Source organism: Ranitomeya imitator, chromosome 5 (genome assembly GCF_032444005.1).
Source record: "Ranitomeya imitator isolate aRanImi1 chromosome 5, aRanImi1.pri, whole genome shotgun sequence".
Lineage (NCBI taxonomy): Eukaryota > Metazoa > Chordata > Amphibia > Anura > Dendrobatidae > Ranitomeya > Ranitomeya imitator.
In genome coordinates, this window is record NC_091286.1 from 380,832,308 (window position 1) to 380,860,234 (window position 27,927).

General features: G+C 41.9%; 1 protein-coding gene across 1 annotated transcript in view; it reads left to right on the forward strand.

Moving 5' to 3' along the window:
* The window catches only part of COL21A1 (collagen type XXI alpha 1 chain), a 536,987-nt gene that overhangs the window by 180,998 nt on the left and 328,062 nt on the right, over positions 1–27,927 (forward strand). The window contains exons 4-6 of the mRNA XM_069726746.1: positions 21,011–21,179; positions 21,767–21,983; positions 24,825–24,998. Of these exons, the coding sequence (XP_069582847.1) occupies positions 21,011–21,179; positions 21,767–21,983; positions 24,825–24,998 (560 nt within the window). The remainder of the gene's footprint in view (positions 1–21,010; positions 21,180–21,766; positions 21,984–24,824; positions 24,999–27,927) is intronic.

Below are 27,927 nucleotides of genomic sequence, written 5' to 3' on the forward strand. Positions count from 1 at the left end.
TGCACTGACGCACAGCCACAGCCAGACTACTATGCTGGTCCTTTGACTCAGACCACAACATTGCCCTCGCAGGGTGCTGATCAAGAATCAGACCCTGATGAGACTATGTTGCCCCATCACGAACGCTATACCACCGAACGACACGGTGACACAGACGAAGTTGCGCAGGAGGTACAAGAAGAGTTATTAGATGACCCAGTTCTTGACCCCGATTGGCAGCCATTGGGGGAACAGGGTGCAGGCGGCAGCAGTTCTGAAGCAGAGGAGGAGGAGGGGCCGCAGCAGGCATCAACATCGCCACAGGTTCCATCTGCCGGGCCCGTATCTTGCCCAAAACGCGTGGCAAAGCCAAAACCTGGTGGAGGACAGCGTGGCCATCCGGTTAAAGCTCAGTCTGCAATGCCTGAAAAGGTATCCGATGCTAGAAAGAGTGCAGTCTGGCATTTTTTTAAACAACATCCAATTGATCAGCGCAAAGTCATCTGTCAAAAATGTTCTACTTCCTTAAGCAGAGGTCAGAATCTGAAAAGTCTCAATACTAGTTGCATGCATAGACATTTAACCACCATGCATTTGAAAGCTTGGACTAACTACCAAACGTCCCTTAAGGTTGTTGCACCCTCGGCCAATGAAGCTAGTCATCAACGCAACATCCCTTCCGGCAGTGTAGGACCACCATTTAGCGCACCACCTGCTGTATCTGTGCAGGTATCTTTGCCAGGCCAAAGCAGTCAGGGTCAGGGAATCACCAGTTTCGTAGTAGGAAACACTGCATCTAGGGCACCGGCGGCAACAATACCATCTCCCACCGTCTCTCAGTCTGCCATGTCCACCGGCACCCCCGCTAGTTCCACGATCTCCAGCTCTCCAGTCCAGCTCACCCTACATGAGACTATGGTTAGAAAAAGGAAATACTTAGCCTCGCATCCGCGTACACAGGGTTTGAACGCCCACATAGCTAGACTAATCTCGTTAGAGATGATGCCCTACCGGTTAGTTGAAAGCGAAGCTTTCAAAGACCTGATGGACTACGCTGTACCACGCTACGAGCTACCCAGTCGACACTTTTTTTCCAGAAAAGCCATCCCAGCCCTCCACCAGCATGTTAAAGAGCGCATCGTCCATGCACTCAGGCAATCTGTGAGCACAAAGGTGCACCTGACAACAGATGCATGGACCAGTAGGCATGGCCAGGGACGTTACGTGTCCATCACGGCACACTGGGTAAATGTGGTGGATTCAGGGTCCACAGGGGACAGCAAGTTTGGGACAGTTCTGCCTAGCCCACGGTCTAGTAAACAGTTGTCTGTAGCCGTTCGCACCCCCTCCTCCTCCTCCTCCTCGTCCTCCTGCAGAAGCAAGAGCTCGTCCACAGACCGCAGTCGCACAAACACTCCATCCGCACCTGCCACTGTTGCACACCAGGTCTCCCATTATGGGGCAGCTACTGGCATACGTCAGCAGGCTGTATTGGCTATGAAGTGTTTGGGCGACAATAGACACACCGCGGAAGTTCTGTCCGAGTTCTTGCAGCAAGAAACGCAGTCGTGGCTGGGCACTGTAGATCTTGAGGCAGGCAAGGTAGTGAGTGATAACGGAAGGAATTTCATGGCTGCCATCTCCCTTTCCCAACTGAAACACATTCCTTGCCTGGCTCACACCTTAAACCTGGTGGTGCAGTGCTTCCTGAAAAGTTATCCGGGGTTATCCGACCTGCTCCTCAAAGTGCGTGGACTTTGCGCACATATCCGCCGTTCGCCTGTACACTCCAGCCGTATGCAGACCTATCAGCGTTCTTTGAACCTTCCCCAGCATCGCCTAATCATAGACGTTGCAACAAGGTGGAACTCAACACTGCACATGCTTCAGAGACTGTGCGAACAGAGGCGGGCTGTTATGTTTTTGTGGGAGGATACACATACACGGGCAGGCAGTAGGATGGCAGACATGGAGTTGTCAGGTGTGCAGTGGTCGAAGATTCAAGACATGTGTCAAGTCCTTCAGTGTTTTGAGGAATGCACACGGCTGGTTAGTGCAGACAACGCCATAATAAGCATGAGCATCCCCCTAATGCGTCTGCTGATGCAAAGTTTGACGCACATAAAGGATCAGGCGTCTGCACCAGAGGAAGAGGAAAGCCTTGATGACAGTCAGCGATTGTCTGGTCAGGGCAGTGTACATGACGAGGTACCGGGCGAAGAGGAGGTGGAGGATGAGGAGGATGATGGGGATGAGTATATTTTTAATGAGGAAGCTTTCCCGGGGGCACGGGAAATTGGTGGCGTGGCAAGGCCGGGTTCTGGTTTTTTGAGGGACACAAGTGACGTAGATTTGCCTGCAACTGCCCCTCAACCAAGCACAACCGCAGATTTGACAACGGGAACTTTGGCCCACATGGCGGATTATGCCTTGCGTATCCTCAAAAGGGACACACGCATTACAAAAATGATGAACGATGACGATTACTGGTTGGCCTGCCTCCTTGATCCTCGCTATAAAGGCAAATTGCAAAATATTATGCCACATGAGAACTTGGAACTAATATTAGCAACAAAACAATCAACTCTTGTTGACCGTTTGCTTCTGGCATTCCCTGCACACAGCGCCCGTGATCGTTCTCACACGAGCTCCAGGGGCCAGCAGACCAGAGGTGTTAGAGGGGCAGAAATCAGAAGTGGCGTTGGACAGAGGGGTTTTCTGACCAGGTTGTGGAGTGATTTTTCTATGACCGCAGACAGGACAGGTACTGCAGCATCAATTCAAAGTGACAGGAGACAACATTTGTCCAGTATGGTTACAAACTATTTTTCATCCCTTATCGACGTTCTCCCTCAACCGTCATTCCCATTTGATTACTGGGCATCCAAATTAGACACCTGGCCAGAATTGGCAGAATATGCATTGCAGGAGCTTGCTTGCCCGGCAGCTAGTGTCCTATCAGAAAGAGTATTCAGTGCTGCAGGTTCAATACTAACAGAAAAAAGGACTCGTCTGGCTACCCAAAATGTAGATGATCTAACCTTCATTAAAATGAACCACAACTGGATTTCAAAATCTTTTGCCCCACCCTGCCCGGCTGACACCTAGCTTTCCTATGAAAAGGTCTTGCCTGTGGACTATTCTGAATGACTTTTCCAATCTCGTAATTTTCTTCACCTGATTGTCCAGCATACGACATGTTTCCACCTCACGAAATGGCCAAACTCCCCACACGGGGCCGTGCTATCGCCACTTTGCGCTTGGACCCTTGAGAGTGCTGTTTGTCTGAAGAGGTGGGTGTGGCCGCTTTTGGTCGACGGCACTGCCACTGGGTCCCTCATAGTACAATAAAGTGTCTCTGGCGGTGGTGGTGCGCACCCAACGTCAGACACACCGTTGTAATATGAGGGGCCCTGTGCCTGTACCGCCGGCCACAAGACAGTTCCCCCCCCCAGCTCAAACAGTGCTCTACCACTAGCAAAATTATCTCTCACAGCTTCACCAATGTGTAGTCTAGCCGCTGACATCCTTCAATGCCTGGCACTGACAATACCATTGTTTTGACATTTTTGTTATGTTAGGCCTTCGAAGCCTGTCTGCGGTCCCTTCTTTCTACAACTACTACACTGACCAGGCCACTGCTGGCCGTGTTACCCTGGAACCAATTTAAAAGTGCCTACAGTCAGCCCAATTTTGTTATGTTAGGCCTTCGAAGACTGTCTGCCGTCACTCCTTCCACTAGACTTCCACTGACCATACACTGCTGCCCATGTACCCCTGGAACCAATTTAAAGTGCCTACAGCCAGCCCAATTTTGTTATGTTAGGCCTTCGAAGCCTGTCTGCGGTCACTCCTTCCACTAGACTTCCACTGACCAGACCACTGCTGCCCGTGTACCCCTGGAACCAATTTAAAAGTGCCTACAGCCATGTGTTATTATTTTAGGCCTTCGATGCCTGTCTGCGGTCACTCCTTCCACTAGGCCTCCACTGACCACACCACTGCTGCCCGTGTACCCCTGGAACCAATTTAAAATTGCCTACAGCCAGCCCAATTTTTTTATTTTAGGCCTTCGATGCCTGTCTGCGGTCCATTCTTTCAACTACTACTACACTGACCAGGTCACTGCTGCCCGTGTACCCCTGGAACCAATTTAAAATTGCCTACAGCCAGCCCAATTTTTTTATTTTAGGCCTTCGATGCCTGTCTGCGGTCCATTCTTTCAACTACTACTACACTGACCAGGTCACTGCTGCCCGTGTACCCCTGGAACCAATTTAAAATTGCCTACAGCCAGCCCAATTTTTTTATTTTAGGCCTTCGATGCCTGTCTGCGGTCCATTCTTTCAACTACTACTACTACACTGACCAGGTCACTGCTGCCCGTGTACCCCTGGAACCAATTTAAAATTGCCTACAGCCAGCCCAATTTTTTTATTTTAGGCCTTCGATGCCTGTCTGCGGTCCATTCTTTCAACTACTACTACACTGACCAGGTCACTGCTGCCCGTGTACCCCTGGAACCAATTTAAAATTGCCTACAGCCAGCCCAATTTTTTTATTTTAGGCCTTCGATGCCTGTCTGCGGTCCATTCTTTCAACTACTACTACACTGACCAGGTCACTGCTGCCCGTGTACCCCTGGAACCAATTTAAAATTGCCTACAGCCAGCCCAATTTTTTTATTTTAGGCCTTCGATGCCTGTCTGCGGTCCATTCTTTCAACTACTACTACACTGACCAGGTCACTGCTGCCCGTGTACCCCTGGAACCAATTTAAAATTGCCTACAGCCAGCCCAATTTTTTTATTTTAGGCCTTCGATGCCTGTCTGCGGTCCATTCTTTCAACTACTACTACTACACTGACCAGGTCACTGCTGCCCGTGTACCCCTGGAACCAATTTAAAATTGCCTACAGCCAGCCCAATTTTTTTATTTTAGGCCTTCGATGCCTGTCTGCGGTCCATTCTTTCAACTACTACTACACTGACCAGGTCACTGCTGCCCGTGTACCCCTGGAACCAATTTAAAATTGCCTACAGCCAGCCCAATTTTTTTATTTTAGGCCTTCGATGCCTGTCTGCGGTCCATTCTTTCAACTACTACTACTACACTGACCAGGTCACTGCTGCCCGTGTACCCCTGGAACCAATTTAAAATTGCCTACAGCCAGCCCAATTTTTTTATTTTAGGCCTTCGATGCCTGTCTGCGGTCCATTCTTTCAACTACTACTACACTGACCAGGTCACTGCTGCCCGTGTACCCCTGGAACCAATTTAAAATTGCCTACAGCCATGTGTTATTATTTTAGGCCTTCGATGCCTGTCTGCGGTCACTCCTTCCACTAGGCCTCCACTGACCACACCACTGCTGTCCGTGTACCCCTGGAACCAATTTAAAATTGCCTACAGCCATGTGTTATTATTTTAGGCCTTCGATGCCTGTCTGCGGTCACTCCTTCCACTAGACTTCCACTGACCAGACCACTGCTGCCCGTGTACCCCTGGAACCAATTTAAAAGTGCCTACAGCCAGCCCAAGTTTGTTATGTTAGGCCTTCGATGCCTGTCTGCGGTCCATTCTTTCAACTACTACTACACTGACCAGGTCACTGCTGCCCGTGTACCCCTGGAACCAATTTAAAATTGCCTACAGCCAGCCCAATTTTTTTATTTTAGGCCTTCGATGCCTGTCTGCGGTCCATTCTTTCAACTACTACTACACTGACCAGGTCACTGCTGCCCGTGTACCCCTGGAACCAATTTAAAATTGCCTACAGCCATGTGTTATTATTTTAGGCCTTCGATGCCTGTCTGCGGTCACTCCTTCCACTAGGCCTCCACTGACCACACCACTGCTGCCCGTGTACCCCTGGAACCAATTTAAAATTGCCTACAGCCAGCCCAATTTTTTTATTTTAGGCCTTCGATGCCTGTCTGCGGTCCATTCTTTCAACTACTACTACACTGACCAGGTCACTGCTGCCCGTGTACCCCTGGAACCAATTTAAAATTGCCTACAGCCAGCCCAATTTTTTTATTTTAGGCCTTCGATGCCTGTCTGCGGTCCATTCTTTCAACTACTACTACACTGACCAGGTCACTGCTGCCCGTGTACCCCTGGAACCAATTTAAAATTGCCTACAGCCATGTGTTATTATTTTAGGCCTTCGATGCCTGTCTGCGGTCACTCCTTCCACTAGGCCTCCACTGACCACACCACTGCTGTCCGTGTACCCCTGGAACCAATTTAAAATTGCCTACAGCCATGTGTTATTATTTTAGGCCTTCGATGCCTGTCTGCGGTCACTCCTTCCACTAGGCCTCCACTGACCACACCACTGCTGTCCGTGTACCCCTGGAACCAATTTAAAATTGCCTACAGCCATGTGTTATTATTTTAGGCCTTCGATGCCTGTCTGCGGTCACTCCTTCCACTAGGCCTCCACTGACCACACCACTGCTGTCCGTGTACCCCTGGAACCAATTTAAAATTGCCTACAGCCATGTGTTATTATTTTAGGCCTTCGATGCCTGTCTGCGGTCACTCCTTCCACTAGACTTCCACTGACCAGACCACTGCTGCCCGTGTACCCCTGGAACCAATTTAAAAGTGCCTACAGCCAGCCCAAGTTTGTTATGTTAGGCCTTCGATGCCTGTCTGCGGTCACTCCTTCCACTAGGCCTCCACTGACCACACCACTGCTGCCCGTGTACCCCTGGAACCAATTTAAAATTGCCTACAGCCAGCCCAATTTTTTTATTTTAGGCCTTCGATGCCTGTCTGCGGTCCATTCTTTCAACTACTACTACACTGACCAGGTCACTGCTGCCCGTGTACCCCTGGAACCAATTTAAAATTGCCTACAGCCAGCCCAATTTTTTTATTTTAGGCCTTCGATGCCTGTCTGCGGTCCATTCTTTCAACTACTACTACACTGACCAGGTCACTGCTGCCCGTGTACCCCTGGAACCAATTTAAAATTGCCTACAGCCATGTGTTATTATTTTAGGCCTTCGATGCCTGTCTGCGGTCACTCCTTCCACTAGGCCTCCACTGACCACACCACTGCTGTCCGTGTACCCCTGGAACCAATTTAAAATTGCCTACAGCCATGTGTTATTATTTTAGGCCTTCGATGCCTGTCTGCGGTCACTCCTTCCACTAGGCCTCCACTGACCACACCACTGCTGTCCGTGTACCCCTGGAACCAATTTAAAATTGCCTACAGCCATGTGTTATTATTTTAGGCCTTCGATGCCTGTCTGCGGTCCATTCTTTCAACTACTACTACACTGACCAGGGCACTGCTGGCCGTGTACCCCTGGAACCAACATCAGAAAATATAAAAATAAGTATTTTGCTTATAAAAAAGAAAATACTGGTGAGATATCAAATGCAGACATTTTAACATTAAAAACAAACACACAACTCTAATCTGGTACAGTACTAAAAATGGCCACCAGCTACAATTACTTTCTCCTGCAAGTAGTTAACTGAAAGTTTTTTTAAATTGAAAACACACATATGGCATCCACCGAGTGTTGTCCTGTCGCGTCTTCTTTATATTATTGCCGAGAAGATGCAAAATAATGAAAATAATAAAATCATTAATTACCAAAATAATAGAGAAAGTCAACACCACATTGCAAATAAACATTCATTCCAAATAAAGAAGCAGGGCGCGTCCGAGGGTGAGTATATACCTAATAAGAATATAATCACCCTCGGACGCGCAATGCTTATTTCCAACAGCCTTCATTCCTAAGAATCAGCCCTTCCGTCGTGTAGAGAGACGTTGTGTTACACTCCAAGGTGTTCCCCAGGTTGCCTTTCCTGAGCTTCGATCTTCCGGCTCTCGTTTAGTAGTTCTTGGAAACTACTCTGCATTAGGCCTTCAAATTGGGTATGGGGTGTAGAGAGATGGTGTGTTCCACTCCAAGGTGTTCCCCAGGTTGCCTTTCCTGAGCTTCGATCTTCCGGCTCTCGTTTAGTAGTTGTTGGAAACTACGCTGCATTAGGCCTTCAAATTGGGTATGGGGTGTAGCGAGAGGGTGTGTTACACTCCAAGGTGTTCCCCAGGTTGCCTTTCCTGAGCTTCGATCTTCCGGCTCTCGTTTAGTAGTTCTTGGAAACTACACTGCATTAGGCCTTCAAATTGGGTATGGGGTGTAGAGAGAGGGTGTGTTACACTCCAAGGTGTTCCCCAGGTTGCCTTTCCTGAGCTTCGATCTTCCGGCTCTCGTTTAGTAGTTGTTGGAAACTACGCTGCATTAGGCCTTCAAATTGGGTATGGGGTGTAGCGAGAGGGTGTGTTACACTCCAAGGTGTTCCCCAGGTTGCCTTTCCTGAGCTTCGATCTTCCGGCTCTCGTTTAGTAGTTCTTGGAAACTACACTGCATTAGGCCTTCAAATTGGGTATGGGGTGTAGAGAGAGGGTGTGTTACACTCTAAGGTGTTCCCCAGGTTTCCTTGCCATTGCTTCGGTCTTCCGACTCTCGTTTAGTAGTTGTAGAAAAGTACACTGCATTAGGCCATACAAAATGGGTATGGGGTGGAGAGAGATGGTGTGTTACACTCCAAGGTGTTCCCCAGGTTGCCTTTCCTGAGCTTCTATCTTCAGGCTCTCATTAAATTGTGGTTAAATGGAACAACTGCATTTGGCGTACTAGTTGGTTTGGGGCCTACTATCGGTGTCTGCCACTCCTTGCTGTTCTCCTCCACTGAACAAAGCTGTGCCGCCTGTTTACTACGGTTGCCAATTTTGAACTGCATTTCGACTACTTACTGATTTGGCCCTACTCTCTGTGTCAGCCTCTCATTCCAGTTGTCCTCCACTGCAATGCCCCCTGGTTATTCCTGTGTTACCAATTTTGAACTGCATTTAGCCCACTTTCTTCTTTGGGCCTATATCTGTGTTTCCACTTCATCGTGCCCATTGCCCAGCCAGTGATAGATGAGTCTGCTGGTACATTGACCCATAACGCAACATTCCCCGTGCACGCTACACAACAACATTGTGACCCTGCTGAAAGTCAGGTTGCTCTTCCCGCATACCATACCACCTTACACGGGGACAAAGAGGAAGGTGCAGATGAAAGTGCAGGTTCCTTCATCAGGTGGGGGGAGGAATACTAGTTGGCGACGTCACTGGCACAGGGCCTCTCATAGTACGCAAAAGTGTTGCTGCCGGTGGGAGGCGCCCCCGCCGTGCAAACACACCGCTGTACTTTGAGGGGCCCTGTGCCAGTGCCAATGCCAACGAGTGGGCCCCCCCTGCTTGCTCAGGTTCACAGCACTTGCAAAGTTGAAATACTTACCTCTCCCTGCTCCACTGCCGTGACGTGGTCCAGATTTCCTGGGCCCACTAATTACTTGAACCAGCCCTACCCCCCACAACTTTAGCCAAATGACCCCCAATTTCAAATGCCTTCCAATTATTATAAGGTAAATTACGCTTGACAAGCTTCATTAAGAAGAATGGATGGTTTTGACATTAAAATGGCCACTCTAGGTGTTTTCCTGGCCCCCACTCACTGCCGACTATGCTGCCCCATTGACTTGCATTGGGTTTCGTGTTTCGGTCGATCCCGACTTTACGTCATAATCGGCCGATTTCACTCGACCCGACTTTGGACATAGTCGGGTTTCGCAAAACCCGGCTCGACTCTAAAAAGGTCAAGGTCGCTCAACTCTACTGCTTATAGATCGGGCAGCAGACATCAGCTATAAGACTATCATGAGAGGGGTATAACACATAAAAATGCACTTCAAATGAGAGGTACACTTTAAAGTTGTAATGCTTATTTAGTGAACAATGTATTTTGTTTGATGTTTTTCCTAACTTAATAGGGTATCCAGATCCACCCATTTCGAAAGCAGTCTATCGCGACAGTGTGATCCCTAAAGGTATATTGCACAACCAGGCTTGGTTTACCGGAATGTGCTTGATGTGATGGCAATAATATGACTTATTTAATAATGTTTTCTTGATGCATGTGTGATGCCAAAATGTAATTGCAGATTTCATACATATGGGGCTAAAAAGTTCTTAAAAAGAGTAGTCTGGTATGTTATATTGATGGCCTATCCTTAGATGCAAAGCTGAAAACACACAGCTCCTTTAACTGTGTAGTGGGTGTGGCTGAGTACTGCACATACATGTCTATTCATCTGAATAGGGGTGTATCTGCAGTAACCCACTGCCGACAATATACAGTTGACAGATCTGTATAGTTCTACTCCACAACTGATCACTTTCGGCTCTGTCGGCACAGAGAAGAGCTGATGGGGGGTGCCAGGTGACATACCAATCTGATATTAAGATGACCTATCCTAAAGATATGCAATCAATATACAATGGATATAAAAAGTCTAAATACTACACTTTTCTCATGCAAAAAAATCCTACCAAAAAGAATAATTTCAGAACTTTTTCTACCTTTACTGTCACCCATAATTTGTACAAAGAAACAAGCTGAATTAATTTAGAGGGGTGAAAATACAAAAAGCAAACAAAACTAGAATAATGCGATTGCATACTGTGATTGCATGATGTGATTACAAATTGTGAACATTCTCTTTTAATTAGGGATGTGATTGTGTTCAGAATCAGCCAGTTACATTTCAACTCATGTTAAATCATAGTCAGTACACAGATACCATCACTTACACTGAGTAACTCCTATATAGTTTAGCCATTTTAGTAGTATTTTCTAAACTTTTTTAGCTGCATTTTACTGCAAATGCCATGATTTATAAATAGCTTACAACACAGGAGAGGAATCTCATTGTTGAAAGTTATCAGTCAGGAGAAGGCTACAACATTTTTTACAAGGCATTTATAAGATGGAATACTGTGAAGACAATCATTAAGAAATGGATCAATTTTGTCACAACAGTGACATTACCTAGTACTAGTCTACTGCAACAGTAAAGGAGCTGCAGGTATGTGTGACAAGTACTAGTTGAGTACTGTATGTGACAACAGTCTCCTATATTTTTCATATGTCTGGCTTGTGTGATAGGGTAGCAAGATGAAAGTCTCTTTTTTCACAAAGAAAAACATTGAACCCTCGCTATATTTTGCCACAATTTACAACAAGTATGCCACAAGTATGTGGCAAACAGTGCTAAGTTCTGATGAGACCAAGGTTGAACTTTATGGTCATAATTCCAAAAGGTATGTTTGGGGCAAATCAAACACTGTGCATCAGCAAGAAAACAGCATATCAACAGTGAAACATGGTGGAGGCAGCATTATGCTTTAGGGTTGCTTTTTGGCAGGTGGAACTGTGGCTTTTGTGAATATGGAGGGTATTATGAACAGTTCCAAATATCAGTCAATTTTGCATGAAAACATCAAGTCTTCTGCTAACATGCTGCAGATGAATAGGAATTTCAAATAAACAAAAATATGGCTGCACCAGAACAAAATCATTTTTAGAATGACCTGGCCAGAGCCAAGTCCTGAATCCAACTGAAATTCTGTGTGCTGACCTGAAAAGGGCTGTACTCAGGAGATCTAACAAATTTAGAGCACTAATGCAAAGCAGAGTGGGAAACCATTGTCAACTCTAGATGTGCCATGCTGATAGATCTCTACCCAAAAAGACTGAATACGGTCATAAATTCAAAGGGTACATAAATAAAGTATTAGTTTAAGAGTGCGCATATTTACGCAACCACATTATTTTAGGTCGTTATTTTGACTTTTCCACCACAAAATATTTCATAAGCTATAGCAAGCAGCAACTCAGGAAACAATAAATGTGTACCAATGACTATAGAACATGATATATTTGACAATATAATAGATTGTGCCCAGTGTTGCCAAAGAAAAAGTGGTGACCACTTAATTAGGGATAGAAAACACCCACCACCAAAACTATGGAGTAACCATGGAAATCCAGACGATTGTATAATGAAATATACATCTCTTTATTCAATATTAGCAACAGTCATACAAGAATAAAGCAAATTAACAAGGACAATTAATATATAAAAGATATTAAAATATGGTTATGGTCACTATTATAAATGGTGGACCAAAGTACAGTATAATGCCTATAGACCTACAATGTGTTAGACCATAGAAGTAGACTCCTAGTAGGAATATTAGGAATCTCCATAAAGAGAGAGAAAAAATAAGTACAGCCTACTATTTATAACAAGCAATCAACACAGTAAAGTTGAAAAAAATATATATGTATCCTTATCCTTAGTGGAAATAAAGTGCTGAAGTGACATAATTAATCCAATAACAAAAGACCTCCGTGCAGGAATCAAAGTGCATAGTGCAAAAAATACAATGACTGTTGCTAATATTGAATAAAGATATATATATATATATATATATATATATATCTCATTATACAATTGTCTGGATTTCCTTGTTTACTCCATAGTTTTGGTGGTTGGTGTTTTTTTTTTACACAAAATATTTCAGTTTACTTTTCATTTGAAATGTACACATTATGGGATATATTAAAGGGGAAAAAGTTCTTGGTTTGATTTTTTTTAAATGACAAAAACTCTGGCATATTATCAGGGGTGTGTAGACTTTTTATATCTATTGTAAATTACCATAAAACCTGTGTTGCAAAAGGAAAGTATGCATAAAAAAGCATTTATTTCTTCCTTTTAAATGCTTATGCAGATGACCACATTGTGGTTTCATACAACCTTTTGTCAAAGTAGGATACCAATAAAAATGAATAGTGCCTTCTTTTACAACTTTAATGCATCTAATTTCATGAATGAGAAGTATTTTCTATCAGATTCCTTGAAAAATCTCTCCCAGCCCCAAAAAACTAATTTTGATTGTCTTTACAATCAATATGTCTAACACCTAGCTTAACCACCTCTGAAAAAAAAGCTGTCTAGAAAAATTAAAAGTCAAGTTTGTAGCCCTTCATTAAAATAAAACAGCCGTCCTCATGTGCTGCTCACCGAATGAGCGCACTGCACTAAGTACATACAACCTAGGGAGCAGTAATTACACTTCGGACTCAATGAAGCCACCAATTCAAAATTCATTAAAATGTGTCATTTATTAAATAAAGTTAAAAAGATCCAAATGACCACATAATAATCTTCACTAACATACAACCCAAATCAGTGAGGAACATCTGAACAAGACCCTAGGCATAGAGATCTTGCGGTACAGCATACACAGGAAAAAATGAACTAAATGTGCAATAATTATATACATATAAATGAATAATTCAATACATAGCAGCATTCATTATTATGGAGCACAGACCAAAGAAAAAAATTAAAGGTGCTAGACAGCATCCATATTAAAATTCCATCTGTACTGGGATAATATTACAATTCACTACAATTCAATCATCATAGTGCACCTTAAAGTGCATGCTAAATAGCACATATTACCCTTCCCTAGGCCGCTGACTGTATGAAAAAGGACCTACACCTGGTCCGACAGGTATTCCTCTCTGGCACCCCGACGCGCGTTTCGCCTTCTGCTTCTGTCATGCTATTGAGCATGCACTTTAAGGTTCACTATGATGATGTCAATTGTGTAATGATGTGTAATTACTGCTGCCTGGGTTGTATATAACTATAGAAGTACCAATGTGTTTCTAAGTTGAGGACAAATTTGTGATTATTATAACTGTACTAAGTATGTAATAAAGGCACATTACAACATTACAAAATGAGCACATTGCAATGTTTATTTTCCTTTTTTTAAACTATGCTTTTTACTGTTTTAGTAAGAAATCTGCATTTCATGTTGCATCACATTTGCATTAAGTAAAGCATTTTAAATAAGCCTTAATTCATACAGAAAACTTCCTAGCTGCTTTCTGAATTTTAAGCTCATTAAAAGGTTGCACAAATATTACTTTTAATGAAGTATAGTAAAATGGCATATTTTCTTTCTTTTGCATGAAAATGAGATGCTGAAAGAAAATTTGTCCCCAAGCCGTGCATTGCTGAAAGTGGCGCAGGTGTAATAATGAACTATTACACAATTCATTGCTTGTTATTGCAAACTGATTTTTTTCTATTACTTGATATTAAGAAGTAATAAGAATAAGGAACTAATATGTTTTCTTAATGCATTTATCAATTGTGTTTGAACGGCTACTGAATAACAAATAAGATATATCGCATATTGGAAGACGGCTACATCATTGAAGATCATGGAGCATCTATGGAAATATCTCAAAAACATTGCATTAATAGCGAGATATATGTCAATATTTCCTAAGCACAGGAAGTGAAACTGAAGGTCTGAGAATTCGAACCAAAAGGCAATTTGGATTTTAATTTAAATGGGTTGTCACATTATTAAATATTAATTCACTACATTACATCTTGTTAAGCAGAACAATTTTTGTCAATTAGAACAATTTAAAAAATGCTATAGTATCTAGATACTGCTGTTACATATTTATTAGAGGACATCGGCTGTTCTTGTGATTTCCTCAAAGAATGTCCCCTAATGCTGGAAAGAAGAAACTGCTTCTAGGAAATAAGGATGAGTGGACCAGTGGAAGTTCAGGTTCTGGTACCTGTGCCAAAATGTATTCCAAAGTTTGCTTCGGGTACCAGAACTGTACCTGAACTTGAACCAGATCCCAATACCCATTGAAAACAGTGGGGACCTGGACATTTGAGCCAGAAAATATTTTCACTCTGTATCTGCAACAGACTCCCTGAGAACTCCGAACATTGCAATGGACTTCAGGGGAAAGTCGGTGTTCGGACTTTAACACCGGACAGAAAGTGTCCAATATGAATACCAAACTTTTATGTTCAGGTTCGCTCATCTCTACTAGTAAACTTATTGGCTAGTAGTCACAATAGCGGGAATTACTTCTCTTCTGGGAATCTCCGTAAGGCATTTTGATTATCCATCATCATTTCACAATGATGACATTGCACTAGCTATTCGAAAGCCGTTCCGAGGATCCTGGGGGTAAGAGATTTTTAAGCCTCCTGTCCATTTGCCTGACACTACTGTCCATAGTCCCACAACTCGATTGCTCCATTTCTATTGGATACATTAGGCGAATGTTCTGAGAGGTGATCAATAAGAACAAGCTAAAAAGTATGTAGCAGAAAATATTTAGCCTTTGGAAAAATTTTTTATGAGATATTTATTCTATTTTGCATGATATATCTGCAAAAAAAGAGGCAGAACAGTATGTATGGTTAGTAGTGATGAGTGAATATACTCGTTACTCGAGATTTCCTGATTGTCCTCCAAATATTTTTTTAGTGCTCGTAGACTTAGTTTTCTGTGCTGCAGCTGAATGATTTACATCTGTTAGCCAGCATAAGTACATGTGGGGGTTGCCTGGTGGCTAGGGAATCCCCACATGTACTTATGCTGGCTAACAGATGTAAATCATTCAGCTGAGGTGAGGAAAACTAAATCTCCGAGCACTAATAAATACTCGGAGGACCCCCGAGCGTGCTCGAGAAATCTCGAGTAACGAGTATATTCGCTCATCACTAATGGTTAGTAATATGTGAATATTGAGTTTATGAATTTTAAGCTGCATTACTTCTGTGCAGACTTTATTTGTAGAATTACCGTATATACTTGAGTATAAGCCGAGATTTTCAGCCCATTTTTTGGGGCTGAAAGTCCCCCTCTTGGCTTATACTCGAGTCATACCCGGGGGTCGGCAGGGGAGGGGGAGCGGGGGCTGTCTAGTTATACTTACCTACTCCCGGCGCGGTCCCTGCAGTCCCTCCTTCTTCCAGCACTGCATCTTCTTCATGTATTGAGCGGTCACATGGTACCGCTCATTACAGTCATGAATATGCGGCTCCACGTCCCATAGAGGTGGAGGCGCATATTCATGACTGCGACAGGAGTGGATGAAAAATGCAGACGTGGTGACGTGTTTCTATTATACTTTTCCTCTGACTGTTCCACTCCTGATTTTTGCTTAGAAATACTGATGTAAAATACTGACCACATACTGGACGTGTGAACATGGCTTTAGATAGATTAGAAAAAGGCTCAGCAAAAAACAGAGGCAGTCACCACCTTCAAAATATATGCTACAAAAAAACTAAACTGAGCAGTACATCAAAAAAAATGATATAAATATATAGGTGCAAGAGGCTGTCGCTGCAATATTGTGCAAACACACAAATGCAGTTGCACCCTGAACATAGGGTACAGTATGTATGAACATTAAATATATTGATTTTGAATGGCAACACTGCTACATTGACTAGAATTATAGAATTCTGCTGCTGCATTTGCTTGGATACTATTGCTGTAACAGTAGCTTGTACTGGTATGTTTACTTCATTTTGCCAATAGGTGCTGGTCAATTTTATTGTCTGTTTTGCGTTAGGCACCACACAAATCAAATATTTTCTTGTGAAATAAAATAAAACTACAAGAAAAAGCAAGAGAACTCTAAGGGTATGTTCACACGTTCAGGATTTCCATCCTTTTTTTTTCAGGACAGTTTTTTTAAAAAACTGCAGCTCTTGGCAGAAAACGCAGGTCCTTTTTTTGGTCCTTTTTTTGTCCTTTTTTGATGCGTTTTTTGATGCGTTTTTTTATCCTTTTTTATGCAGTTTTCTATGCAGAGACTGTGTGTTTCCTATGAAGCTTTTTAGGGCTAAAATGGCTGAAAATACCCTAACCCTACCCCTACCCCTAACCCTACCCCTAACCCTACCCCTAACCCTAACCCTACCCCTAACCCTACCCCTAACCCTACCCCTACCCCTAACCCTAACCCTAACCCTACCCCTAACCCTAACCCTACCCCTACCCCTACCCCTAACCCTAACCCTAACCCTACCCCTAACCCTACCCCTAACCCTACCCCTAACCCTAACCCTACCCCTAACCCTACCCCTAACCCTAACCCTACCCCTAACCCTACCCCTACCCCTATTCTAACCTTAGTGAAAAAAAAAAAAATTCTTAATTTTTGTATTGTCCCTACCAATGGGGGTGACAAAGTGGGGGGGGTGTCATTTACTATTTTTTTTATTTTGATCACTGAGATAGGTTATATCTCAGTAATCAAAATGCACTTTGGAGCGAATCTGCCGGCCGGCAGATTCGGCGGGCGCACTGCGCATGCGCCCGCCATTTTGCAAGAAGGCGGCGCCCAGGGAGAAGACAACCGGACGGACACCGGGACGCCGGGTAAGTATAAGGGGGGGAGATTAGGGCACGGGGGGGGCATCGGAGCACTGGGGGGGGCATCGGAGCACGGGGGGGGCATCGGAGCACGGGGGGGCGGGATCGGAGCACGGGGGGGCAGCCACACTCCGCCCACGCACTTCCGCCCGCTCCCCCGCACTTCCTGCTGCAGCGGTTCTGCACATCAAATCGCAGTAAAACCCGCAGATATATTTTTGATCTGCGGGTTTTACTGCGATTTTGACCTCACAATGGAGGTCAATGGGTGCAGAACCGCTGCGGTTCAGGAAAAAGAAGTGACATGCTCCTTCTTTTTTGCCGCAGCTATTCTGCGCGGCTTTTTAAACGAAATTACGGACCATGTGCACAGCAGTGACTGTTTTCCATAGGGTTACATTGTTATGTACCCTGCATGGAAAACTGCTGCGGAACCGCAGCGGCAATACCGCTGCGGTTCCGCAGTAAAAAACGCACTGTGTGAACATGGCCTAAACATAACTGTGACAGTATCTAAAAACAGATTTAAGGTACCTTCACACTCAGCGACGCTGCAGCGATACCGACAACGATGTCGATCGCTGCAGCATCGCTGTTTGGTCGCTGGAGAGCTGTCACACAGACAGCTCTCCAGCGACCAACGATGCCGGTAACCAGGGTAAACATCGGGTTACTAAGCGCAGGGCCGCGCTTAGTAACCTGATGTTTACCCTGGTTACCAGCGTAAAAGTTAAAAAACAAACACTATATACTTACATTTCGCTGTCTGTCCTCGGCGCTGTGCTTTCCTGCTCTGACTGTGAGCACAGCGGCCGGAAAGCAGAGCGGTGACGTCACCGCTGTGCTTTCCGGCTGGCCGGCGCTCACAGCCAGTGCAGAGAAGAACAGCGCCGGGGACAGAGAGCGGAAGGTAAGTATGTAGTGTTTGTTTTTTTAACTTTTACGCTGGTAACCAGGGTAAACATCGGGTTACTAAGCGCTGCCCTGCGCTTAGTAACCCGATGTTTACCCTGGTTACCAGTGAAGACATCGCTGAATCGGCGTCACACACGCCGATTCAGCGATGTCTGCGGGAGGTCCAGCGACGAAATAAAGTTCTGGACTTTCTGCAGCGACCGACGACATCAGAGCAGGATCCAGATCGCTGCTGCGTGTCAAACTGAACGATATCGCTAGCCAGGACGCTGCAACGTCACGGATCACTAGCGATATCGTTCAGTGTGACGGTACCTTTAGTTAGGAAATCTAATATACAAAATTTCTAAAAGATTATACAGTTTTGTTAGCTTAAATCTTTCTATAGTTATGGAATGAATGTAATCATGTTGAATAAACTTTGTAAATTGTTGATAGTTTAGTAACTTTGCTATACAGTTGTTATTTTCTCACTCTTCAGCCACTGATCGTGAAGTAGGGTAAAACATAAAAATCCCCCACTAACCAAAGGAAAACCAAAACCTTATAATTGGAACGATATGTAAGCACAAAGTAACTGATGACAGATTTCTGATCCTACGACTGGAATAAGATAATATAATTATGCTTTCTAGCTCAGCTCAAGATGCCAGAATAAGTATATCTATTATACCAGAATTCTATTAATTGTTTTGTTTTTCTGAAATGTGTTACACTGTGTTGTTACTTTATCTTACACTGCTGCTGTGTCTTAAGGCCCATTTAAATGGTCCAATAATTGGCAAATAAATGTTTGTGAGAATGCTTGGTCCTGACTGTTGGCCAGTATAAAAATGCTACTGCAAGATAATTTATAACCAATTTGGACAGAACAACCACTTTAGTATGTTGTCACATTTCCTACATTATCTTCTTTGACTTGTCTTTTTATTGATGAAGCAGGTAGATCTTAGGCTATGTGCACATCACAGTTGTGGACTACACTCCAAATAAATTTGAAAAAATATATATATCAAACCTTATATGCCTATACATTAAAAGGAACCTGTTGTATTCCCCGACTGTTAGGGGCCAGGATTCTCCTGCTGCACGGGTAGATCCCAAGCCTTGTCTGCCTCGGCGGTCGACCATTTGGGCTCGGCCACAGCAGGTATTGCTCAGCATAAACGTCGGTCCCAGTGTCTTGCTCAGGCTCGTGGTATATGGTTGGTTACTGCAGGCTCTCCAGCCAAGGTCTTTGTAACCAGTGTTATACCGGAGCAACCTGCCACTTTGGAGTCTAAGTCCAGAAATCACCTTACTGAGCATGTCCATGAGGTGGCATCTTCTCATTGGTGGACAGATGTCAGCTGCTCTGGTGATGTGGCAGCTCCGGATTGGTCCATGGGCAAGGTCCTGTCTGACTGGACATTAGTATAGTGTATAAAAAAAGGCTCTCAGAGGTGCATGCTGGTGTGCTAGTATCATTTGTGTGTGATTGTTGCCAGTGGATACTCTACCACTCTGTCTGCAGGTGTTGTGTGTCTGTCTAGCTTAGGACTGTACATGCAGGCAAGCAGCTAGCATCATTAGGGCAATTAGCCATTGGCTTAGTATCTGGATCCTACATGTGTGCGGTTAACACAGTAGAGTTCCTGTTGAAGCACAACACTAATTAGCATATTATACTGAGCATCTGTTCTGTTTCTGTGTGTGAATGACACAGCTCAGTAGCAGAGCATCTCCTTTGTTTCTGTATGCAAATGACACAGCTCAATTGCAGATCATCTGTTTCGTTTCTGTGTGCGAGTGACACAGCTCAGTTGCAGAGCATCTGTTTAGTTTCTGAGTGCGAGTTCAGTTCACGTGCTGTTCACACTGAGTGGCATTCAACCCAGTGTGTACAGGTAATCGCTCACTGTGTATTCCGTCATTATTCACTAGCATCTCTGCACGGTGGACCTCGGGTGGCGATTGTGCTTTATTATTTATTTTATTTAGCGGCATCCGTCTGACACCGACTGTCTCTAACCATTTCTATAGAAGGATGTGTGTCGATTTCATTACAATGACAAGGTGTTTGACTTGCCATACTAATGGTGCAGTGTTTGAAGAATGAACTTTAATCTTGCTTATTATGGCATATGCCAATGGAGGAGGGTAAGTACATCAGGGGATTTCTTCTCCTGGATTAGTCCTGCCTTGGATTTTAGAATCACATACTTGAAACTTGCTAATCTCTCACTGTAAACACACATGCTATGTCTACATAGTCATAAGCAACTACTTTAAGGCTTTAATAGTAGCACTAAAAATGCAAATGTCTTTCATTTTCAAGTGAAGATTTGTGATTTGTAATGTCGGCCTTTAAATTTGGAAATCTTTTTCTTACTTTAACAGCGTTCATATCATTGCTAATGGGTAACACACTCGCACTTACAGGCTAGCCATAAGGTTTTGTTTTGTCAGCCTCCACACAAAGCTAGTTGTCTGATTGTTTTCTCCTCTTCAAGTACAAGCTTTTTTCATAGTATATTTTATGTCAAAATTCTTGGTGATATGGTCTCACTTATCATTTGTGATAAGCCGCTAGCAGTTCTTAAATCAGCTTACTATGTAGATAAAAAGTTGTTCCCATGGTTTTGGGTTGTATAATGTCTTTGGGACACACTGGTAAAAACGATCCGTTACAAAAGGACATACATAAAAAATGTGAGTTTGATCAAGTAGTCCTGAGCTAATCATAATAACTGTTTCATATACTTCATCATTACCGTTGTGTTATTTATTAATTCACAGGTATTGTCAAAGTTTGAGATATAGTCGTGATCTTATTGTGATATTAATGTCTCGCACAGTAAACGCATGTGTTTTGATGAAGTATAGTGCACAACTATGTGCTCTTAAAACTAGAGCATTAATCATTAAATATGGTCACTTACTAGTTAAACAATTTACTGTATGGATTTCCTCTTGCACTACAGAATCTGTTTGTCCAACAAGAATTCCAGTGGCAGCTCGAGACGAAAAAGGTTTTGACATACTTTTAGGTTTGGGAATGAATAAGAAAAATGCTAAAAAGGTTAAGGGTTCCATCTCTGCAATTAAAGCTTATGAAGTAACATCACAAATCGATCTTACAGAGTTCACAAGGTAAAGTAATTCTATCTCCTAGCTATAACATATCTATCTATCTATCTACAGTATCTATCTATCTATCTATCTATCTATCTATCTATCTATCTATCTATCTATCCCATATCTATCTATCTATCTATCTATCTATCTATCTATCTATCTATCTATCTATCTATCTATCTATCTATCCCATATCTATCTATCTATCTATCCCATATCTATCTATCCCATATCTATCTATCTATCTATCTATCTATCTATCTATCCCATATCTATCTATCCCATATTTATCTATCCCATATCTATCTATCCCATATTTATCTATCCCATATCTATCTATCCCATATTTATCTATCCCATATCTATCTATCCCATATTTATCTATCAATCTATCTATCCCATATTTATCTATCAATCTATCTAATCTATTTGTCATCTATGATGTTTCTATATACCTTAATAGTAAAACAATGAAAATAAATTATTTTAAGAATAACATTAAGAATTGCATTGCATATGATTATTTAGCTCGGGGGTTTTGCACAGTTTCCACTGAGTTCCGCTGGGAAATTGTAAATTTGCTTTTCTTTTTTTTTCCATAGAAATATTTTTCCAGAAGGTCTTCCCCCATCATATGTCTTTGTGTCCACTCAGAGATTTAAAATAAAAAAGAAATGGGATTTGTGGAGAATAGTTGCGCTTGATGGTGTAGTACAAACTGCTGTTTCATTGAATGGAGAAGACAAAACATTGTCCTTTACTACAACCAGCCAAACAAATGATATCCAAATTGTTAAGTTTGCTACACCTGGAGTAAAGGTATAATATTATATTAATAATCCATGATTTTAAGACATGTTTCCTAGTAATACAGCATATTATAGATAGAGGGATTATATGAGAATGTACATGATCAAGAGTGGCCCAGTGAAGAGAAGATACATTTTGCATTCTCATGAAAACAAAATTATATATAAATATATTTAAATATATTGCTTATTTCACTATGTGTAGATAGACAAGATATTTTTTTCTGCAGTAAAATTATTTTGTTTGTGCAAAACATTTACATACTGAAATAAAGGTGATTGTCTAGTTCAACTGCTTGACAACGTGTGCCATAGATTTATGGCAGAAGTGCACCATCTCTATGTAATGCTGACCAAGGACTATAGCATGCGCCAAACAGTACAGATGCTTTCTGTGTTATGCAACTGGCACTCAAGAGTAATTGCTGTGATGAGAGCTATCTCAGGTTACAACAGTTTAACCTCTTGCCATAGTCAATGGGGACGGCATCATTTAGGAGGCTATGAATGGGGGTTTGTGGTTGACTCCTATTGCTCCCCCTCTGCAACCCGTCTCCAAAATACTATTCCTATGAAGTCGAGCTTGGGCTTTATCGAAGACCAATATTTACATTAATATAATAAGTAGAATTATACAATAGACTAATAAAACATAAAAATATTTTTCCCAAGCAACGAACCCTGTAATGTAAAAGAAATCAAAATAGCAGAATTGCTGTTTTTTTGTTGCTAAATTATCTTGAAAAAAATGGAGTGAAAAGTGATCAAAATGTTCTAAAGACACTAAAATGGTACTGTACCTATAGCAACTGAAACTCACCCTGCGAAAAACATGCTAACATTCAACAATTCACACCATCAAATAAATAAAAAAGACAAAAAAATGTATGGCTCTCAGAATATTTTACCTTTTTTTTTTTAAGATAGTGCTACAAACATATTGAGAATCACCATTAAGGTGTTTATGTTAAATAAACTGCTTTACTCCATGGAAAATGCATTGCATTCCCTTTGAATTTGGTAGTGTCTAGTGACTGTTTTTCTCAGCAAACATCTATGGCTCATAAATGTAATGCAAGAATGGATGACATATGTTTGTCAGTGGAGGGGTCACTTTGTAGTGGCTTTTCGTACTCGAAAATAAAGGAGAATCTGGAACAAGAGACCTCCTTCTATCACATTCATATGTCTTAACAGGGTTTACAGGCAGGAGGTGTATAAACAAGATAATGTTTTTAGCCACTTCTTGACATGGCTAGTTTCCATTTTTGCATTTCATATTTTCCTTTCATTTTTTTCAAGAGCCATAATTTTTTTCCGTCTAAATAGCCATATGAGGACTTGTTTTTTGAGGGACGAGTTGCATGATATTTTTTTTAATTTACCATCCTCATTATATGGTAAAAATGACCTGGCAATATGATTTTTCTGGTCAATATGATTTTGAAGATATCAAATATGTATAGTGAATGGTTTTCAGAGGAGTGCCATCATGACAGGCACGAGGGTTTTAGCAGAGTCCCGGCTGTCATGGCAATCCAACGGTGCCTCCCATCCCAGGCATGTTGATAGGCGAATAGAATGACTCACCACCCTGTCGGAGCATAGTAAATACTGCTGTCAGAGGCTGATGGTGGCATTTAAACTATCTGTTTGTTATATGTCGGTAAGTAGTTAAAGTATATCTTCTGCAATAAATACCAATTTACAGTTTACATAATTAATTATTTTTTCAAATTCAAAGCATAATCTCCCTAAGAACCCTATAAGAACTAATATCTATTCTTATATTCTACAGTACCGTTCTAGCAAAGGGTACTTTGACTCAGAAAATACAGTACAGGGATATCTGAGTGAGATAATCTTCTGTGACATGTTATCAAAATGGTGCATTGTGAGTCATGATAATTTTCACTACATCTGACTGTAGAGTTGAAACATTTCACCATTTATTAATTGCTAAGTCAAGTTATTGCGGCAAAGTCTATTAACAATCTAATTTTAAAAGATGCTAAAAACACCTACCAATATTGTAAATACAGCTCTACGAAACATAATTATCATATCTTTCTAGTTGGTGATAACCAGCATTGTGAAAAAAAAACCTGGAACATTAAAAGTTCTAATGGTCCATTGAAATAACATGATATTTAGCACCAAAACAACCACCAATCAGCTACTTAGACCTGGCTTCAGATCTACACTGAAAGCTCTGCTATTATAAATGAGAGAACCCATCGGGGTTCATACCGGACAGTTAGTGTCTTGTGCTAATCGTTGAACGTGGACTTCTCCCAGAAGTCCATTGCAATGTTCGGAGTTCCCGGGGAAGTAGAGAGAGAATTTTTTTTCCAGATCCAAAGTTTCAATGATGTTCAGATTCTCTTTCACATTCGGGTACGGTTCTGGTACCCGAACCGAATTTTGGAACCTGAACCTGAACTTCCATGGGTCCGCTTATCCCTATCGGTGATAGACCGTTCAGTGCACAAACAATTTCTCACATTCTGAGGACTGTAGATCCTGTTTATACAGGGTGATAAGCTGCTGAAATGATGATCTGTTGTGCAAACCAAAAGATCATTTGCCCAATTTTGTTCATTTGTCAGCAGTTTGTCAGACTGCAAGATTATCATGAAACAAGCATTTCTATGCTCATTCACAATAATGTCGCCATGTTAATAGACCTTTAGATATAATTGAAATAAAATACTCCAGTAAATAATCTTTCAAAATATTATATTCTTTTTATTACATTATATGAATATGTAATTTGAATTGAATGTAATAAACATTTTCTCACATCCATATTTACTGCAGTTCGAAATAAATGATTATTTTCCTTTGTTAGAAATTATTTGATGAAGGTTGGCACCAGATACGACTTTTAGTGACGGAAGAGGATGCAACTTTGTATATTGATAATCAAGAAATTGAGACCATACAACTACTACCTGTAATAGGAATATATGTTAGTGGCCAAACACAAATTGGAAAGTACTCTGGAAGAGAAGAAACAGTTCAGGTAACTGAATTCCAATTTTTTTACGTGAAATCTCATCGGTTTCTACAGTGGATTTTGCTTTGCTGTTCTTCCCAACTAATAATGCTAATTGCTTACAGAGAACCTGTAAAGTCACCAAGGCCCTCAAACCACAATCATTATGTGTCCAAACTCTTTTCAAGCTTTATGATGAAGTTTTTTTTTATTATCCCGGGCTCAGGTCCTGAAATCCTGTCCCCTCAACATGAGTGACAATTTCTCTACTGTCCCCATCTATGTTCAGTGGAAGAAGTTTTATTTTGCTATATAAAAATAATTTTGAGACCTTAATAACTTTATTAAAATAGGGGTCTAATCACATAGCCACATTCGCCTGTAAAATTCATCAAAGATGGCTGCGTTTTGTACATCAGAAAAGCTACTCCAGTCTCCATCTAGAGTAGCACTTTGGGCGCAGTGCTCGAAGGCGCGTGGCACTTACCCGATGTGCTGAATTCATTAACGAATTTGGTGCCTCCTATTTCAGCAAGACTGGTGTAGCACAATGGTGGTGCTTTATGTCAATAAATTAGCCCCGTGCTGTTTTGCAACAATCTCAAGAAAAGGTGTCAAAAATACAGCCATGTAGCCAGAATCTAAATGCAAGTGCCATAATCAAACCTTCAATTAACTCATTATTCCCAAATGATGTGCAGCATCTGTATTGTTATAGCTTACAATACCTGTCCCCTCCACCCAGCCAAGCAAACACAGATTTATTTATTTTTCCAATTGTGATGTACATAGCAGGATTAAAATATTGCTGTGTAACTGTTCCTACATCCTCCGATACCACTGAGAACACTTACGAGAACTTATCAATATATATATTGCAGTGCTGCTAGTTGAAGTGAGCATGGAATTAGACATGAAAATATTAGGACCTGTGGGACATTATGGTTTTCCACTTAATGTTACATCTGTTTCACAGATGAGAGTTGCACCTACATTTGAATGCTTTAACATAAAATATGGTGACACTAAAAGCCAATGCAAGGACGTTCTTTATACCCACATTGGACCATAGATTAATTAAATTTTTTTTAATATTAAAAATCCCAAAATTTAGTGTGCTGATGTTTCAAAAGGAAAGGTTTACAAACCACTCTAGCTATTGCTAAACCTACATGTCTCCACAAAAAGCCAGAGCGAGATACACTGCATACAAATTTTCCGCTAGTGGCTTTGAGGATGCTTTTATATTTGCAGCCAGATGTTATCAAATTAAATTATGTTCAGTTGTCCTTGAACAATTTCCAGAAAAATACTTATTTGCATTGTAAGTAGCCCGAAGGTTACTATAACCGATCTCAAACATATTATTTTTAAACATGTGTGAGTACTTTAACATGGCCTAAAAACCACAATCTTGAATGTGATATCCTGTGGGTTTCATTTGAAGGATTTGCAGGGTTATAAAATATTAACTTCTAAGTGCCATTTTTCTTTTTTGGAATATACTGCTAGGTTTAATATTTTGCTAAATGTGATGTGTGAAAGTTTTATTTGTGGTTTGCAAACATATTCTCATTTAACCAAGTTACTGGCTTACACGCAAAGTAACCTCAGACATATGGTTAATTCTATAGTGGATACAGGGAACTAATCAAATCTTCCATTCAATTAAAAAAAATAGTATACTGTAACTTTCAGGTATCTCAGGCCACGTTCACACGTTCAGTATTTGGTCAGTATTTTACATCAGTATTTATAAGCCAAAACCAGGAGAGGAACAATAAGAGGAAAAGTATAATAGAAACATTTGCACCACTTCTGTATTTATCACCCACTCCAGGTTTTGACTTACAAATACTGAGGTAAAAAAAACTCACCTGCTGCAACTTTTGCCTGGTACAAAAGGTGTGAAAACAAAATTAAATTTGCAAAGTGTTCTGTAATGCAAGAAAGATTCTCTACCAGTAGCGTAGCTACCGGGGGTGGGGGCAGAGGGGGCCATCGCCCCAGGCCCGGAGCTCAGAGGGAGCCCACCCGGAGCTATGCTACTGTAACTGTATCAGCACGCGTAGCGATCTCCCTGCTCTGCTGCCCGATATGGGGCCCCTGAGCAGGCTGGGGGGCCCGATGCCAGTAGTGGGCCCTCCGCCCATCACTGCATTGATGATGGAAGGAGTGCTGCGCTGCACTCCTCCCATCATCCCCCTGTCAGCGTCTGGCGTCACCGACGCCGATGCTGACAGTGGGCGCGATGACATCACCAACCCACGCCTGCTGTCAGAAGATGAGCGGGAGGTCGGAGCATCACTGGAACAAGGAGGAAGAAAGGTGAGTATTTATTTATTGTTTTTTTTTATGGGGGCTGCCTTATACTTCAGGATCTGCCTATAAGTGTGCTGCCTTATATTTCAGGATCTGCCTATAGGGGGGCTGAATTATGCTTCAGGATCTGCCTATAGGTGGCTGACTTATACTTCAGGATCTGCCTATATAGGTGCTAGAGACTACCATAGCCAGTATATGGATAAAAGCAAGATAAAACACCAAGCAGGAAATATATATCAAAACGCCTTTATTAAATACAATTGGCAATGTATATTCTAATTACTCAAAATTCTACGCATAAGGACAAAAAGTATGTGTACCAATATAAAAAACAATATTATATAAATATTAAAAAACTTTTTTTATAAAAAGGAAAATTGGTACAGGCTGACCCTGACAGTATCTTCATGTATGAGAAGGTGCATGGCTCCCACAGAATGTAAAAAATCCCATATTTTAACCGCAGCCAATCATAAATATATCTAAAAAGTAGAATCGGAGACACCAAAAAACAGTATGTGTATATAGTAGACCGCACAGACCAAAGTGCAACGTGCCAATACTCAATAATAAAGAATAAAAAATCAGAATATAAAAAAAGTGGGGGCGGTAAAAGTACCTGTTATATAGT